Source organism: Chiloscyllium plagiosum, unplaced genomic scaffold (genome assembly GCF_037043375.1).
Source record: "Chiloscyllium plagiosum isolate Xiang-an unplaced genomic scaffold, Cpla_swu_hap1 HiC_scaffold_7, whole genome shotgun sequence".
NCBI lineage: Eukaryota > Metazoa > Chordata > Chondrichthyes > Orectolobiformes > Hemiscylliidae > Chiloscyllium > Chiloscyllium plagiosum.
The window spans coordinates 7,336,647-7,352,669 of NW_028270145.1; the positions used below are offsets into that span (position 1 = coordinate 7,336,647).

The window sequence follows — 16,023 nt, forward strand, 5'->3', positions numbered from 1 at the left end:
CATCACCTGTCTGACTGACTGCCAGGGTAACTCTAACGACAAGAATCAAATTACTCAGGCTGCCCATCTTTAATACCAGACTATATTAAAAACACTGATGCTGCCCTTTTCCTAACATAGGATAGGATAACATCTCGTCCTTGTTCAGGACTAACCATGGTCCATCCTTAAATGAATGGAAAGGGCAACCTTGACCAATGACTGACCAGCCTTGAAGGATTGATGAGCAGCTCCCTACCTAACATACATTTATATAAATGATTTGGATGTGAACATGGGAGGTATGGTAAGTTTACAGTTGACACCAAAATTGGGGGTATAGTGTCCAAAACTGGAGAGCATAAGTTTAAGGTGAGAGGGGAAAGATTGAAAGGGATCTAAGAGGCAACTTTCTCACACAGAGGGTAGTGTATGTGTGGAATGAACTGCCAGAGGAAATGGGGGAGGCTGGTACAATTACAACATTTAAAAGGCATTTGGATGAGTGTATGAATAGGAAGGGGTTAGAGGGATATGGGCCAAGTGCTGGCAAATCGGACTAGATTTATCTAGGATATCTAGTCAGCATGGACGAGTTGGACTGAAGGGCTTGGTTCCGTGCTGTACATCTCTAAGAAGCGACGACCACTAATTCTGTTTGTACTGGACCTGCAGAATTGAGACCAACTCCCCAGACCAGCTGACTGATCTGGTCCAAGCACCTTGATTGAAGTTAGGTACTGCACTTGATTGGCTATGGCAGGATCCCTTGACTCATGACAGTCCCCTTGAACTCGAACAAGAATTATTCCCGTTAGACTGTGAGACATGGCCATTTGGCTGAAACTGTTTGGCAGCAATATTTTAATGAAAGATATCTGTGTACTCCAAACTCCAGCATCAAATTGGATAACTATTGTCACTGAGTTGGAGATGTGCCATAATGATGTGGGGAAGCTGTTGCAATGCTAACCTTTGTGGATGGGGATGCAGGTGGTCAGTGCCCAAGCAACATGCCTTGATATGTTGCAGGCTGTTGGTGATGGAAGTCTGGACGAGCAAACAGTGAGCTGGACCTGCTCTGACTTTCACGTTGGGAACTAACATCGTCTGGTTTATTTCCACCATGTGGGAGAATTGTAAACTGCATTTAAATTTGGTGAGAATAAGTAATAATGACATATGAACGCATGCAATTGTTCTCTCACCACTCACTAACATGATTCACGGACCTTTTTCTTGACTTCAAGAATCACATTTTTCTGATCTTGCCATATTTTCCCAACTCTAGTGCCATTTCGCATTTTGTTTGGGACTAGGCAAATTCAAACTTTATTGCTGGAACAGCACAGCAGGTCAGGCAGCATCCAGGGAACAGGAGATTCGACGTTTCGGGCACAGGCCCTTCTTCAGGAATGGGCCTGTGCCCGAAACGTCGGCCTGTGCCCGAAACGTCGAATCTCCTGTTCCCTGGATGCTGCCTGACCTGCTGTGCTGTTCCAGCAATAAAGTTTCAACTTTGATCTCCAGCATCTGCAGACCTCACTTTCTCCACTAGGCAAATTCAGCACTTTGAAACAGCAGAGAGAACACAGAACATGGAAGAATACAGCACAATACAGACCGTTCGGCCCTCAATAATGTGCCGGCCTTCTAATCTACTTAGAGATCAAACTAACCTACATACCTTTCATTGTACTAATTTCCATGCGCCCATCCAAGAGTCTCTTAAATGTCCCTAATGTATCCGAGTCTACTACCACCGCTGGCAGTGCATTCCAAGCACCCTCCACTCTCTGAGTAAAGAATCTACCCTAAACCTTTCTCCAATCACCTTAAAATTATGTCCCCTTGTGATTGACATTTCTGCCATGGAAAAAAGTCTCTGGCTATCCACTCTATCTTCTCAACATCTTGTACACCTCTATCAAGTCACCTCTCATCCTTCTTCACCCCAATGAGAATAGCCCTAGCTCCTTCAACCTTTTTCCCACGACATGACCTCCAGTCCAGGCAGCATCATGGTAAATCTCTGCACCCTCTCTAAACCTTTCACATCCTATAATGAGGCGACCAGAACTGAACACAATATTCCAAGTGCGGTTTAATCAGGATTCTACAGAGCTGCAGCATGACGTTACAGCTCTTAAACTCAATCCCCCTGCTAATGAAAGTCAACACACCATATGCCTTCTTAAGAACCCTACCAACCTGGGTGGCAACTTTGAGGGACCTATGGACACGGACCCTAAGATCTCTCTGTTCCTCCACACTGCCAAGAATCCTGCCTTTAACTCTCTATTCTGTATTCAATTTCAACCTTCCAAAGTGAATCACTTCACACTTTTTCCAGGTTGAACTCCATCTGCCACTTATCAGCCCAGTTCTGCAGCCTGTCAATGTCTCATTGCAACCTACAACAGCCCTCCACATTATCCACAACTCCACCAACTTTCGTGTCATCAGCAACTTACTAACCCACCCTTTCACTTCCTCAGCCATGTCATTTATAAAGATCACAGAGAGCAGAGCTCCCAGAACCAACCCCTGCGAAACCCCACTGGTCACTGAGCTCCAGACTGAATACTTTCCTTTACCACCACTCTCTGTCTTCTATGGGCCAGCCTATTCTGTATCCAGACAGACAGGATTCCCTGTATCCCATGCCTCCTTACTTTCTGAATGAGCCTACCATGGGGAGCCTTATTAGACGCCTTGCTAAAATCCATGTTCACCCCATCCACTGGTCTAAGATTCATCAATGTGTTTTGTCACATCCTCAAAGAATTCAGTAAGGTTTGTGAGGCATGAGCTGCCTCTCACAAATCCATGCTGGCTATCTCTAATCAAACTATGGTCTTCCATAAATTCTGTCTCTCAGAATCCTCTTCAATACTTTGCATACTACAGATATAAAACTAACCAGTCTGTAATTCCCAGGATTATCCCTATTCCCTTTCTTGAACAAGTAAATAACATTTGTCATCCTCCAATCATCTGGCACTACTTCAGTGGACAGTGAAGATGCAAAGATCATCGCCAAAGGCGCAGTAATCCTGTAGTAACCTAGGCTATATCCCGTTGGGCCCAGGGGATTTATCTATCCTTTTCAGCACATCCTCCTTCCTAACATCAACCTGTTCTAGCATATCAGTCTGTTTCACGCTGTCAACAGAAACATCAAGGTCCTTCTCAATAGTAAATTCTGAAGCAACATATTCATTAATGACCTCCCATGCACATGACCGTGCAGCAATGCAAAGGTTGAATCACATCATCAAGTTTACTGATGACACAACTGTAGTGGGTCTCATTAGCAGGAACGACTAGTCAGCATACACAGAGGAGGTGCAGCAGCTAACGGGCTGGTGCAGAGCCAACAAACTGTCTCTGAACGTGGACAAAACAAAAAAGATGGTTGTTGACTTCAGGAGGGCATGGAACGACCATTCTCCACTGGACATTGACTGTTCCCCTGTGGAGATTGTGAAGAGCACCAAATTTCTTGGCGTCCACCTGGCAGAAAATCTCACCTGGTCCCTCAACACCAGCTCCACAGCCAAGAAAGCCGAGCAGCATCTCTACTTGTTGCATAGACTGAGGAAACTCCCTCCCCACTTCACCCTCCTGTGCTGCAGCACTACAGCCTGGTTCGGGAATTACACTGTCTCAAATCGTAAGACCCTACAACGGATAGTGAGGACAGCTGAGAAGATCATCGGGGTCTCTTCCCCCTCCATTATGGACATTTACTCCACACGGTGCATCCAAAACGCTAAGAACATTGTGGAAGACTCCACCCACTCCTCACTCAAACTCTTCTCCCTCCTGCCATCTGACGAAAAATATCAGAGCATTCAGTCTCTCATGGCCAGACTGTGCAACAGTTTCTTCCCACAAGCCATCAGGCTCCTTAACACTATGATCGGACTCTTTTCCATTAAAATTCTTTGCATGACTTCGAATTGCTACTAGAACAATGTCTATTAGTTATCATTCTTTTATTACACTATAATTTGCGTGTTTTGCACTTCTTGTGCATTTTATGCCGCCCTTCGGATGATCGTGTCGTTTGTCCATGTAGCACCTTGGTCCTGGAGGAACGATGGAGTTTTTACTGCATCGGTTGTATATGGTAGAAATAACAAATAAAATCTACTCTACTCTACCTGCTTCCTCTGACTCCAGTTGCAAGGTCCCTCCACTATCCCTGATCAGCCCTATCCTCACTCTGGCCATCCTCTTGTTCCTCACATAAGTGTAGAATGCCTTAGGGTTTTCCTTAATCGTGCCCCTTCTATCTCTCCTGAGTCCATTCTTCAGTTCCTTCCTGGCTACCTTGTAACCCTCTAAAGCCCTGTCTGATCCTTGCATCCTCAACCTTAAGTAAGCTTCCTTCTTCCTCTTGACTAGACGTTCCTCATCCCTTGTCACCCCAGGCTCTTTCAACTTACCAGACCTTCCTTGCCTCAGTGGGACAAACCTGGCCAGCACTATCAGGTGCTTCCTAAACAACCTCCACATTTCTGTTGTGCATTTCCCAGAGAACATCTAGGCACCCCAGTTCCTGCCTAATAGCAATGTAATTCCCCCTCCCCCACTTAAATACTTTCCCATAACGTCTGTTCCTTTCCCTCTCCATGAGTGTAGTAAAGGTAATGGAATTGTGATCACTTTTACCAAAATGCTCTCCCACTGAGAGATCTGACACCTGGCATGGTAGAAGTAGCCATGTGACTTGAAAAGGAAGTGGAAGATATAAACAGTTGGCTACCTGACTGAGAAAAAGTATCACCTGGCAGAACTAGATTTCAAACTGCGGGACTGTTAAAAAGGAACATTCAAATAATATGAAATGATCAGGCTACCAATTAACGATAACAAATTTAAAAACAAGATAACCACAGTAAAAAAGTAATAGTAAAGGAGGAGCACCGAGGAAAAGCATAAATTGAGCATTGCTGAAAAAGAACAAATATTGAGAAACTTTTCATCTTGCGTTCATCAGGACATCTTGCAACATTACTACTTAAAAGGGAAAAAAATAGGCTGTAAATGATCTCTTAGGCAAGGTGATAGAAGGCTACCATTCCTAAGTATAATATCTAATGTGAAGTATTGTACCGAAGTGAAGGATGGCTCAGATTTCACTTAAAATAAACTTTATAACAATATATACATGAATAGAGCTCAAAGACAGAAAATCTAGAATTTTGGGCAAAATGCTGACTCGAAGTAGGAGAGAGTACAATTAATGATGTCAGGATGATGGACCTTGACAGAGACAACAGAAGTAGATGCCTAGGGTAGTCAGTACACACACAACAATGCTGTACATTCATAGCACAACAGTGTAGGAACATTGCTTAGTGACTACTTGATTTGCCTGAGGATGAGGACTCAGGCATACACCAAAGAACACGTCATTGTGAAACATAACTAACATTTCGTCTTTTGAAATGATCTCCCATCAAACTGCTCAGAACTTCTTTCTTGTTTACCAAGAGTACCCCTTGAACAATCCTTTGCATTTCCATCATTTGGTTATGTTCCTTCATGCAATTTGAGATAGAATTTATGTACCCATGACAATACTATTGCTTATTTTTCACATCTACCAGGTTGTCTAAACTGTGTCCCAAAGTGAGGCATTTTCACCTCTATCTGCAAATATAAGTGCACAAATATGGATTGTGGACATAAAACAATTGTTGAGCAGCTAAGCCTGGCACTTCCTTATTGCTGCTCTTCTTTTCGCAAACACTTTATTTAGAGGGATTTCCACATTTAAATCCACTAACACTGAACCTTAAAGTTCATTCATAGCTGGCACAAAGGCTCACAAGAGCCAAAGCAGCATGAAGTGAACAAAATGATGACCAGTTAGTAACAAGAGAAATACCACCACTGTGGCCTTTTCATAACCATACTGTCACCTAATAATCCTGAAAGCTTTCATTGCACATGGACCTAATTTTTATCTGATATTCTGAACACAACAAAATGATGTGCAAGTCAACCCACTCAATCAATACTTTAAGATGGTTGCACTTCAATTGATCTTCAGAAATCAAGATGAAAAATGAGGCAATGTAATAATATAATGCAATTTCACTCCCTTTCACACTTCCAGAACTTGATGCAGCACCACAAAATTATTGGGAAACCATGGTAAAGCTTTATGTACTGATAAAATATTTATAGCACAGAAGGAGGCCATTCAGCCTATTGTGTCCATGCCAGTCAGTGAACAGGAGTTGAAAAGTGCGATCGATTTTACCACAAGCCACGTTTCAATACTTATAGATTGCAGACCGTGCTCCAGTCAATCTTGTTTACGGCTAGGTCACATGCAGGTGCACAGCTGTAAATTTTTTTATTGATGCCAATCTCAATTTTGAATGGTCAAAACACTGATGGGGCAACTCTCATCAAATCAAGGTTGGGAGATGCCTGGACATTGATCCACAACCTAACATCTGACAAAATCTGCATTGGACACTTTAGAAAAAGGGGACAAATAATTTGCTAAATGAAAATGAGGATTTAGTCAGTTGTCTTCATTAATCATGTTTTATAGCTACATAAACAAGAATAAAATGATGCTTTGCTTCAGTATTACACTTTGAAATATTTGGTTAAGAAATACATTAATGTTGTATTTTCAGAAATATTTACTTTTCATTGTCTAAATGACATGGTATCACAAGATTTCATTATAAGGAGATGATAATTATTTTAGACACCAGTTTTACCACATGGACATTAAATTGTCTAATTTAATGAACTAGCTAATCAATAAACACATTTTACCTTAACAAGATAAAGAATGTAACCAAGTATAAGAGCCGCTGCACCACAGGTGGTCCAGATGATAAAGAGCAGGAAAATCATAATACTTGAACTTCGAAAATTTAATTTCTTATATTCCTTTTGAATGACACGTGGCCTGCAAGATGGGAACAATGAGATGCACTAGAGCAGTGTTCAGCTGTAAAAATTAAGTGTAAATGAAATTCTTATTTATCCCTTGGAATATTTACAATAATTTTGTTTCCCGCAAAGCAAGTCTTGCTATTAACATCCCTTTTAGAAATTCAATAATTCTAACATGTTAGCTCTTGGTTTATTTTATCCCAGTCTGTGACACAACAGAACACATTATTTTGTTCTGTACACTACAGCATTTGATAGAAATAATTCAGTTGGAGAATAGAAATTTTCACATTTGATCTATACATTGGCTAAACAAAATAAGCAAATCTTTGGTCTTATTTTCTGTCATGGTTTCTATGGAATCTTAAATTTAAGTGTTGCAATTAAAATTCATGTCAAAGTTACCTACTTCTCTCTGTATCTGAACAACATCCTAAAAGTTGGAATTATTCAATATTGAGAGAGATGTACTCTAATGTAAGCTCTAACATGAGACTCCAGTTAAAAAAAATGAAGAACTGTAAATAGTTTGTGTTCTGTCCCTTGTTTTATTCCACCTAATTTACTGATTTATGGTGTGCTAAAATATCCTTGAGCTTTATATAGGGCACATTACCAACAGTTGACAGTAATATGGTAAGAAATAAACAACCCACTGCAATCTACTGAACAACAGCAAAGGACTTCCCATAACAACTCTATCCTTCAGTCATCCCACAAAACTGACAGCTTTATTCAGAAAGGAAAACACACCTAGATAGTGAAAAATTTCAGTATGATTCATTAATATAAAATATTGATGGTCAAATGCCTTTATCCTGTGTGATTCTTCCATTATTGCAGTAAACATGACAAACGCAAAGGTTTAAATCTCATTCACACAAACTGAATGCAGCTGACCTGACCCATGACTGGTTGAACTCACATAACATTGTTCACAAAAATGCATCTTACTTTCTCCTTTTGTTTTTGTCTTCCCCTTTCTCGGTATATGCTGCCTTTATTGTTATATATTTTTTATACTATACAGGCCTTTACTTTTTTTTAATTGCCATTGTCAACTCTTCCCCATTTATCAATTTACAATAAAGAGCATAAGAAACAGGAGCAAGGTCAGACCATTGGGCCCATCAAGCCTGCCCAGTCATTCTGTAAGATTATTGGTAATCTTCTGCCTCAACTCCACCTTTTCATTTGGTCCCCATATCCCTTCATTCCCTGGACGACCAAGGGCTGGAACTGATTGCCAGTCAGGGTGAAAAAGTCATGTAGTCGAGAGTGTGGTGCTACAAAAGCACAGCAGGTCAGGCAGCATCCAAGAAGTGAAAGAATCAATGATTCAGACTTGGAACTTCATCAGGAATGAAGCTTGTGGTGGTGGTGGTGACGGGGGGTGGAGAGAGGGGAGGGGTGTGTAGCTGACAATGTGATAGGGAGATGAAAGTGGGGGTGAAAGTGATAGGTCAGAGATGAGGGTGGAGCAGATAGGTGGGAAGGGAGATGGACAGGTCAAAAGGGCAGAATAGAGTTGGAGGCATGGGGTTGGGATAAGGGAGGGGGGGGGGGAGGGGGAGGGGAGGGGGAGGGGGGGGGAGGGGGGGGGGGAGAAACGAGGAAACTGGTGAAATCCACATTGATGCTATGTGGTTGCAGGGTCCCAAGGGGGAAGATGAGGTGATCTTCCTCTACGTGTCGAGTGGTTAGCATTTGGCGATGGAGGAGGACTAGAACCTGCATGTCCTGAGTGGAGTGGGAGAGGGGCCCCTCCTCCAACAACTCTGCCTCTCACTCCAAGAACATGCAGGCCCTGGGCCTCCTCCAATGCGAAACACTAACCACCTGACGTCTGGAGGAAGAACTCCTTGAGACCCTGCAACCACACAGGATCAATATGGATTTCACCAGTTTCGTTTCCCCTCCCCCCACCTTATCCCAGTCCTGAGCCTCCAACTTAGCACCCTTCCCTCTTGACCAGTCCATCTTTGTTCCCGCCTATGTGCTCCACCTTCCTCTCCAACCTATCACTTCCATCCCCACCTTCATCTACCTAACACATTCCCAGCTACCTTCCCCCCGCCAAGCCCTATCCCCCTCCCATTTATCTCTCAACCCCCCCCCGGCCCACAAGCCTCATTCGCGATGAAGGGCTTATGCCCAAAATGCTGATTCTCCTGCTCTCTGGACGCTGCCTGACCTGCTGTGCTTTTCCAGCACCACACTCTCAACTCTGATCTCCAGCATCTGCAGTCCTCATTTTCTCCCTGAAAACATGATGTAGATAAGAGTGGAAATCTCCATTCCTGACAGTCAACTTGGGTCCTGCCTTTCCTAGGACAATTTTCAAAGAAGCGGAATGCGAAGCACACTCGACAACCATTAATGGTCCGTAAAGTTTAACAAAGTGATTGTTTAGGGACTTCCTCACGACAGAATGGAGCAGCCTTGTGCAGGTTCTGTGCACAACTGACAGGTTCACCACGCAGCCCTGGTAACAGCTTTGCAGAACTTCTTAAGTTTAGTCTGTGGGTCAAATGACTGCTGGCAATACGCATGCCCCGACCCTGCTCGTTCATGGCTGTTTTGCACTGTGTTCCATCTTGATGAGATGCCTGCTTTAATTGACAAGGAAGCAACTGTTCCTAAACTGACTGTCATTTGGTCTTGCAGCTCCTGTGTCTTCTTCAATGGCAGGCAGTTCTTAATGGCATTTAAGTGTTTGGCATCTCTAATTAGGTGTCATGTGCAAGCTCAGTTAGAGCATTTGTGTATGAAAATAATGTCACAAGGCAACTCTACTTAGATGTAGATTTATTACCAAGAATTCTTTGGGGAGGGTTGGCAGCTTCAGTACGAAAAGCCTGACTATCTCAATCTTAAATATCCTATCAATGGGACATCCACAAGCGTGTGGGGGAAAGGATTCCAAAGATCTGCAATCCTTTGAGTGAAGAAGTTTCTCCTTAAATGTTAAATAATCAACCTCTTAACCTGAGATTCTACAGAGCATTCTAGATTCCTAAGCCAGGAGAATCAATATTATAGTGTCTACCCGATCAAGACCCCTTTGGAATCTTAAATGTTTCAGTGAAGTAATTTCTCATATATTGAAACTATAAAGAAGGCCCAATCCACTCAGCCTTACATCACAGGACAACTCTCTCATCTCAGAAACCGTCTTATGGAACCTTTCCTGTACTGCCTCCAATGCAATATGCTTCCTTTAATATGGAGACCAAAAATCCCAGGTGTGGGTTCACCAAAGCCTTGTACAATTTAGCAAGACTTCTTTATTACTGAACTCCAATTACTCTGTAATGAAGAACAAAGGTCAACATGCCATCTAGCTTTGTATTTGTTTGCTGTAGGTACATGCTAACTCTCTGATGTTTAAACAGAGTGCACCCAACCCTCTCTGAACATCAGTATTTCAAAGGGCATTCCGTTTTTATGAAAATCTGCTTTTCTGTTCTTCCTACCAAATAAATAACCTCTCACTTCTGGAAATTAAACCCCACCTGCTATCTTGTTGATCATTCATTTAATCTGTTTGGATATTTTTACAACTTCTTGTTCACCTTTTAATAGCTTATATTCCCACCCAGTTTTGTATTATCAGCAAACTTAGATACATTACTTTTGGTCTCTTTGACTAGATAATTAAGACAGATGGCTAGGTTTCTCTTACACCTTTGCTCTGTTGGTATTTATTACCTTATGTTCCTGAGTCTTATTAGCCCCTTGGTTCCCCTCTATTTAAGTATGCAGTTTGTGTCTTTGCCTGTGAAGACATAGACAAAATATCTGTTCATGTCACTGCTGTTTCCTTGTCCTCCATAATAATTTCTCTGTCATGAAGAGATCACCTTATTTTTGATACTTTCCACTTTGTACACTTGTGAAACCTCTTACAATCTGTAAAATATTTCTGAATGGCTAGATGAACCTCTTATTTGTTTTGCATATTTATCAATTTTTGTTGCCCTTTCACTACTTTCTAAAGCACTCCTAATCTGCAGTCTTAATATTATCGTCGGAACAATACAAATTTTTGTTTTTAAAACTTAGCACTACCTTTAACTTTCTTAGTAAGCCACAGATGGAGCGTTCTTGCTGAGTATTTGTTTATTTTCTTGAATAATCTGAATTTATTCTTTAAATATTTCCCACTGTTCATTTGTCTCATCAACCTAATCAGCTTTCCCCTTACCTGCGTAATTAGCTTTAAGTTCAAGACTCTTGTTAGAGATGCCATCCCTTTAAAACTTAATAAGGAATTCAAATGTTTTATGATCACTTTATCCCTGAAAGATTCCTTTAACGTGAGTTTACTACTTAACCTGCCTCATTACACAATATCAGTCCAATACAGCTTATCTCTGTTTGGTTCCACAATATGATGCACCAGGAAAATATCATGAAAATATGCTAGAAATTTATTCTCCAGACTATTTTTGCCAATCTGCTTTTCCCAGTCTTTATGAAGATAAAAGTGTTTCATGAATCAACGATGGTTATCTTTTCTTCCTATGTTGTCTTTCAAACCCTTAAAAACATTATAGTAGTAATATCCCTACAGAGTGGAAAGAGGCCATTTGGCCCATTCAGTTCACACCAGCCCTCCGAAGGACATCCAACGCAGACCCTATCCCTGTAACATCCCCAGATGCTATGGGAAATTTAGCATTGCCAATCCATCTAACCTGCACAGCTTTGGACTGTAGAAGGAAATTGGAGCACCTGGAGGAAACCCACACAAGTCACAGGGAAAACGTGCAATTTCCACACGGTCACCCAAGGCTGGAATTGAACCTGGGCCCCTGGTGCTGTGAGAGGGCAGTGCTAACCACGGAGTCACTGTGCCACCCATTAATGGATGTATTTCTTTATTGGTGAGTACTGCAGAGGAGGCCATTCAGCCAATTTGTCTGGGGCAGCTCTTTGAAAGGTCCAGTGACAGCTACACTCTCCAGACCTACCCCCCCAACAGCCCTCCATAAAGTCCCCCTCTTCCAGTACTTCCTGATTTCCCCCACCTTCTGATAGTTCGTGTTGAATCTGCTCCCACTGCCATTTCAGATACTGCACCCCAGATCACACCAACTCACTGCCTCAAATAAGACATCCTCCTCATCTCTCCCCTTCCTCCCTCAGGTTCTTTTCCTGATTCTCTTTAACCCGTGTCCCTCTAGTGGCCAACCTTCCTGCTGCTGAGAACAGCTTCTTCCTTATTGACCCACTCTTCCTGACTCCAAACGCCTCAATTTCAATCTCCCCCTGAACGTTCCCTGCTCCAAGAGGAACGATCCATAGAGTCTCCAGTCTCTCCTTGGCCCTGGGCTTGTACCTTGTGTGAGAATCCACTTGTCAGCTTAGTGGGAAAGGAGACAGTGGGCATTAAACAAGCTAACGAAAGCTGGATGCAACTCATCCAACATTCCAGGAAAGAAGGAATAATTCCCTTTCCCAATTCTGGGGTCAGCTGTAATGGTCAATTTCTGACCTAGGTAACACCACTTAATTGGCTGGAGACACTGGGACAGGATTTGTGACAGTGTAAAGAATGTATAATTTTTTAAAAAACATACAAAGTACTGTGGACACTAAAAATCAAAAATTAATTTGGCCTCTCAATGAAGCCTGCAGTGAAACTTGAAACCAGGACCTCAAGTTCTGGACAAAAATGAATATTGCTGCTGAGATCATGAAACTGAGCCCTTGAGCTTGTAAGGGAGCAATGAAGAGCCGAGAAGAAGAGGTTAAGGTCACAGAGGCACGATAGCTCTGTAATTACATGTCAAGATGGGTTAAATTTGATAAGTGTCTTGGAAATTCCTTGGCTCGATGTGCTGTTGTTGTGCAAATACATTTACTGTCACTCATTGCTTGGTTGTAGCATGCAGCCAGGACCATAATTACAGTTGAAAATGTTGATAGCTGCCTCTAAAAGATGTTTAAACAGTTCATTTTAATGGCTGTACTACAAAGCTGAATGATTGAGGGTTGATTTTATATATTAATGATCTGGATGAAGGGACTGGGGGCATTCTGGCGAAGTTCGCCAATGATACAAAGTTGGATGGACAGGCAGGTAGTTCTGAAGAGGTGGGGAGGCTGCAGAAAGATTTAGACAGTTTAGGAGAGTGGTCCAGGAAATGGCTAATGAAATTCAACGTGAGCAAATGCGAGGTCTTGCACTTTGGGAAAAAGAATACAAGCATGGATTATTTTATAAACGGTGAGAAAATTCATAAAGTGAAAGTACAAGGGATCTGGGAATGCTAGTATAGGATTCTCTAAAGGTTGACTTGCAGGTTGAGTCCATGATTAAGAAAGCAAATGTAATGTTATCATTTATCTCAAGAGGGTTGGAATATAAAAGCAGCGATGTGCTACTGAGATTTTATAAAGCTCTGGTTAGGCCCCATTTAGAATACTGTGTCCAGGTTTGGGCCCCTCACCTCAAGAAGGACATACTGGCACTGGAGCGTGTCAAGCGGAGATTCACATCGATGATCCCTCGAATGGTAGGCTTAACACATGATGATCAGCTGAAGATCCTGGGATTGTATTCATTAGTGTTTAGAGATTGAGGGGAGATCTAATAGAAGCTTACAGGTTAATGCATAGCTTAGAAAGGGTGGACGCTGGGAATTTGTTTCCATTAGGCGAGGAGACTAGGACCCATGGGCACAGCCTCAGAATTAGATGGGGTCAATTTAGAATGGAAATGAGGAGACATTTCTTCAGCCAGAGAGTGGTGGGACTGTGGAAATCAATGACACGGAGCACAGTGGAAGCCCAGTCCAAAGATGTACAGGTCAGGTGAATTGGCAATGCTAAATTGCCCATAATGCTAGGTGCATTAGTCAGAGGGAAATGGGTCTGGGTGGGTTACTCTTCGGAGGGTCGGTGTGGACTGGTTGGGCTGAAGGGCCTGTTTCCACACTGTAGGGAATCTAATCTAATCTATTTAAATATTGATTGTCTTCAAGGCAGAGATTGATAAATTCTTGATCTCGCAAGGAATTAAGGACAACAGGGAGAGTGCGGGTAAGTGGAGTTGAAATGCCCATCAGCCATGACTGAATGGCTGAGTGGACTCGATGGGCCAAATGGCCTTACATCCACTCCTCTGTCATGGTCTTATCATCTTATTTTGATTCAAATCTCAGCTGTACTGACAATTAGTATGAAAGAACTTGCATGTGAATAGCATTTTTCATCACTTCATGGCAGCCCAAATCACTTTGTAGACAATTAAGTGGAATCACTGCTGGAATGCAGGAAACTCAATGGTTAATTTGTTCATAGCGAGATCTTACAAACTGCAATATCATCACAAACAATCTGTTTCTCGGTGTTGGTTAAGGTTGACATATAGGGGTCATTGGGCACCTCAAAGGACGGAAGTCTCTTTTTGAAAATTCTATTCCTGGCCACTGGATATGTTTGCTGTGGTATTGAGACGTACCTACAGTGTGTGTAGGATGCATGCTAAAGAACACAGTCCTAAAGTTGAGATGTGAGTAAATTTCTTAATCAAGGAGGGTTGAGGAGCCATCTTCCCAGAAAATGATGAACACATGCTACACTTAATGATGGCCATGTATGTGGAGCTATAGACAAGAGATTCCCCCTTAGTCCTCACCTAGTGCACACATTAAGAGACACCTTACCTTTGAAAGATTGACCACAAGAAGGAAAGCTGCCTAAGTAATACATGCAAGAATATTCCATTCCAATAGGCAATAGCTGTTCCAAATAGGAAAAGGAGAATAGATATCATTGGGTAGGTGATTCCTTGCTTATTTGAAGGAAGGACATCAATCTCAGGCAACATGAGATTAGACCATGTCTCCTTAAACCAGTCATATCTGTAAGAAAAACATACTCCTTGATCTCAGTTACTAAGTAGGAAAACACACTTGAAATGGAGAATTTATGAAAAAAAAGTACAAAACAATTTTTAAATATTTTTCATTAAACTGAATTTCAAATGCTTACCTTAAAAGAAAAACTGCCAAATTGATAAATGGAATAACTTTATATGGTTTCGATGCAGCATTTAAGGCACTATTGAAGTCCAAACAGTGACCTGCAAACAGAACGTGAATATATTTTAAATGCAGAATAACAGAAATCTAAAAGCTACCACCAGTGATTCTATGCTTCTCTAACTGGTGCTTGTTAAAGCTAGCTCACAGTGAATCATGAGTGCTGAATTAACACTAACTTCAAGTTTAATGTGGTTAGCCTAGCTGTAAAAATCCATTTAAAAAATTACACCTTGTTGACTAAGGTGTAATCAAATTTTTAGCAGTGTACAAATTTCATCATCCTCACCAGCCAAATAAAAATCTAGTATTCAATGTATGAAATATTACATTTCTCCTTGATGAAAACAACTCCACGTACTTGGAAAATAGTTTTTTTATGAAATTAAACTTTTTCACATCTTAACCTCTACTTGAATCATAATCATTTATTTCGCTGTCTGAAAATTTAAATTAAATGTGAAGAAGAATCAGTCCTTTTAATTTTCTGATTTGCTATCTGTGAAAATACTTAAATGTCTTTGGTTACTTACCTTGAATGTTGGTACCATTTCTGCCAGATGCCTAGAAATCGCCTTTACTTGAACATATTTAAACTGTCATTAAGAAAAGGAAATCCTTGCCAGATATCACTAGATCTTTATGCTTTCTTTAAGGTCAGCAGCAAGTGCTACTGACACAAGATCCAGCCCATTATTAATCAGAGGCAAGTAATTCAAACACTGCCATGTCATTATAATGCATAGTATTGCATAGAATATACATCAAGCCAGTCAGTCAAAACTAGCATGAATGTCCCACTCAAACCTATATTTTTCATGATTTTCCCAACTCCAACCTCAAAGTGGAACACAGGTCATATCAAAGGCTATATTACTGTTCGTTTGGTTGTCCACTAGGATATTGATTCTCAGCCCTTTGCATCCTCTGTGCAACCAACTATTTTGTCAAAAATCCCTGGTCCCACCATGATAAAAACAAAACACTATTTTTTCCAAGGAGTGTGCGTTTATGTTTACAAGCAGTTTAGTATTGTATTAACTATGAATGGAAA

General features: G+C 41.5%; 1 protein-coding gene across 3 annotated transcripts in view; it reads right to left on the reverse strand.

Moving 5' to 3' along the window:
- pgap1 (post-GPI attachment to proteins inositol deacylase 1) overlaps positions 1 to 16,023 on the reverse strand; it is a 155,808-nt gene that overhangs the window by 19,934 nt on the left and 119,851 nt on the right. For all 3 annotated transcript variants that reach the window (XM_043692909.2, XM_043692908.2, XM_087988693.1), the window contains 3 exons: positions 14,920 to 15,010; positions 14,592 to 14,789; positions 6,793 to 6,928 (listed from right to left, as the gene is read on the reverse strand). In XM_043692909.2, the coding sequence (XP_043548844.2) occupies positions 6,793 to 6,928; positions 14,592 to 14,789; positions 14,920 to 15,010 (425 nt within the window). The remainder of the gene's footprint in view (positions 1 to 6,792; positions 6,929 to 14,591; positions 14,790 to 14,919; positions 15,011 to 16,023) is intronic.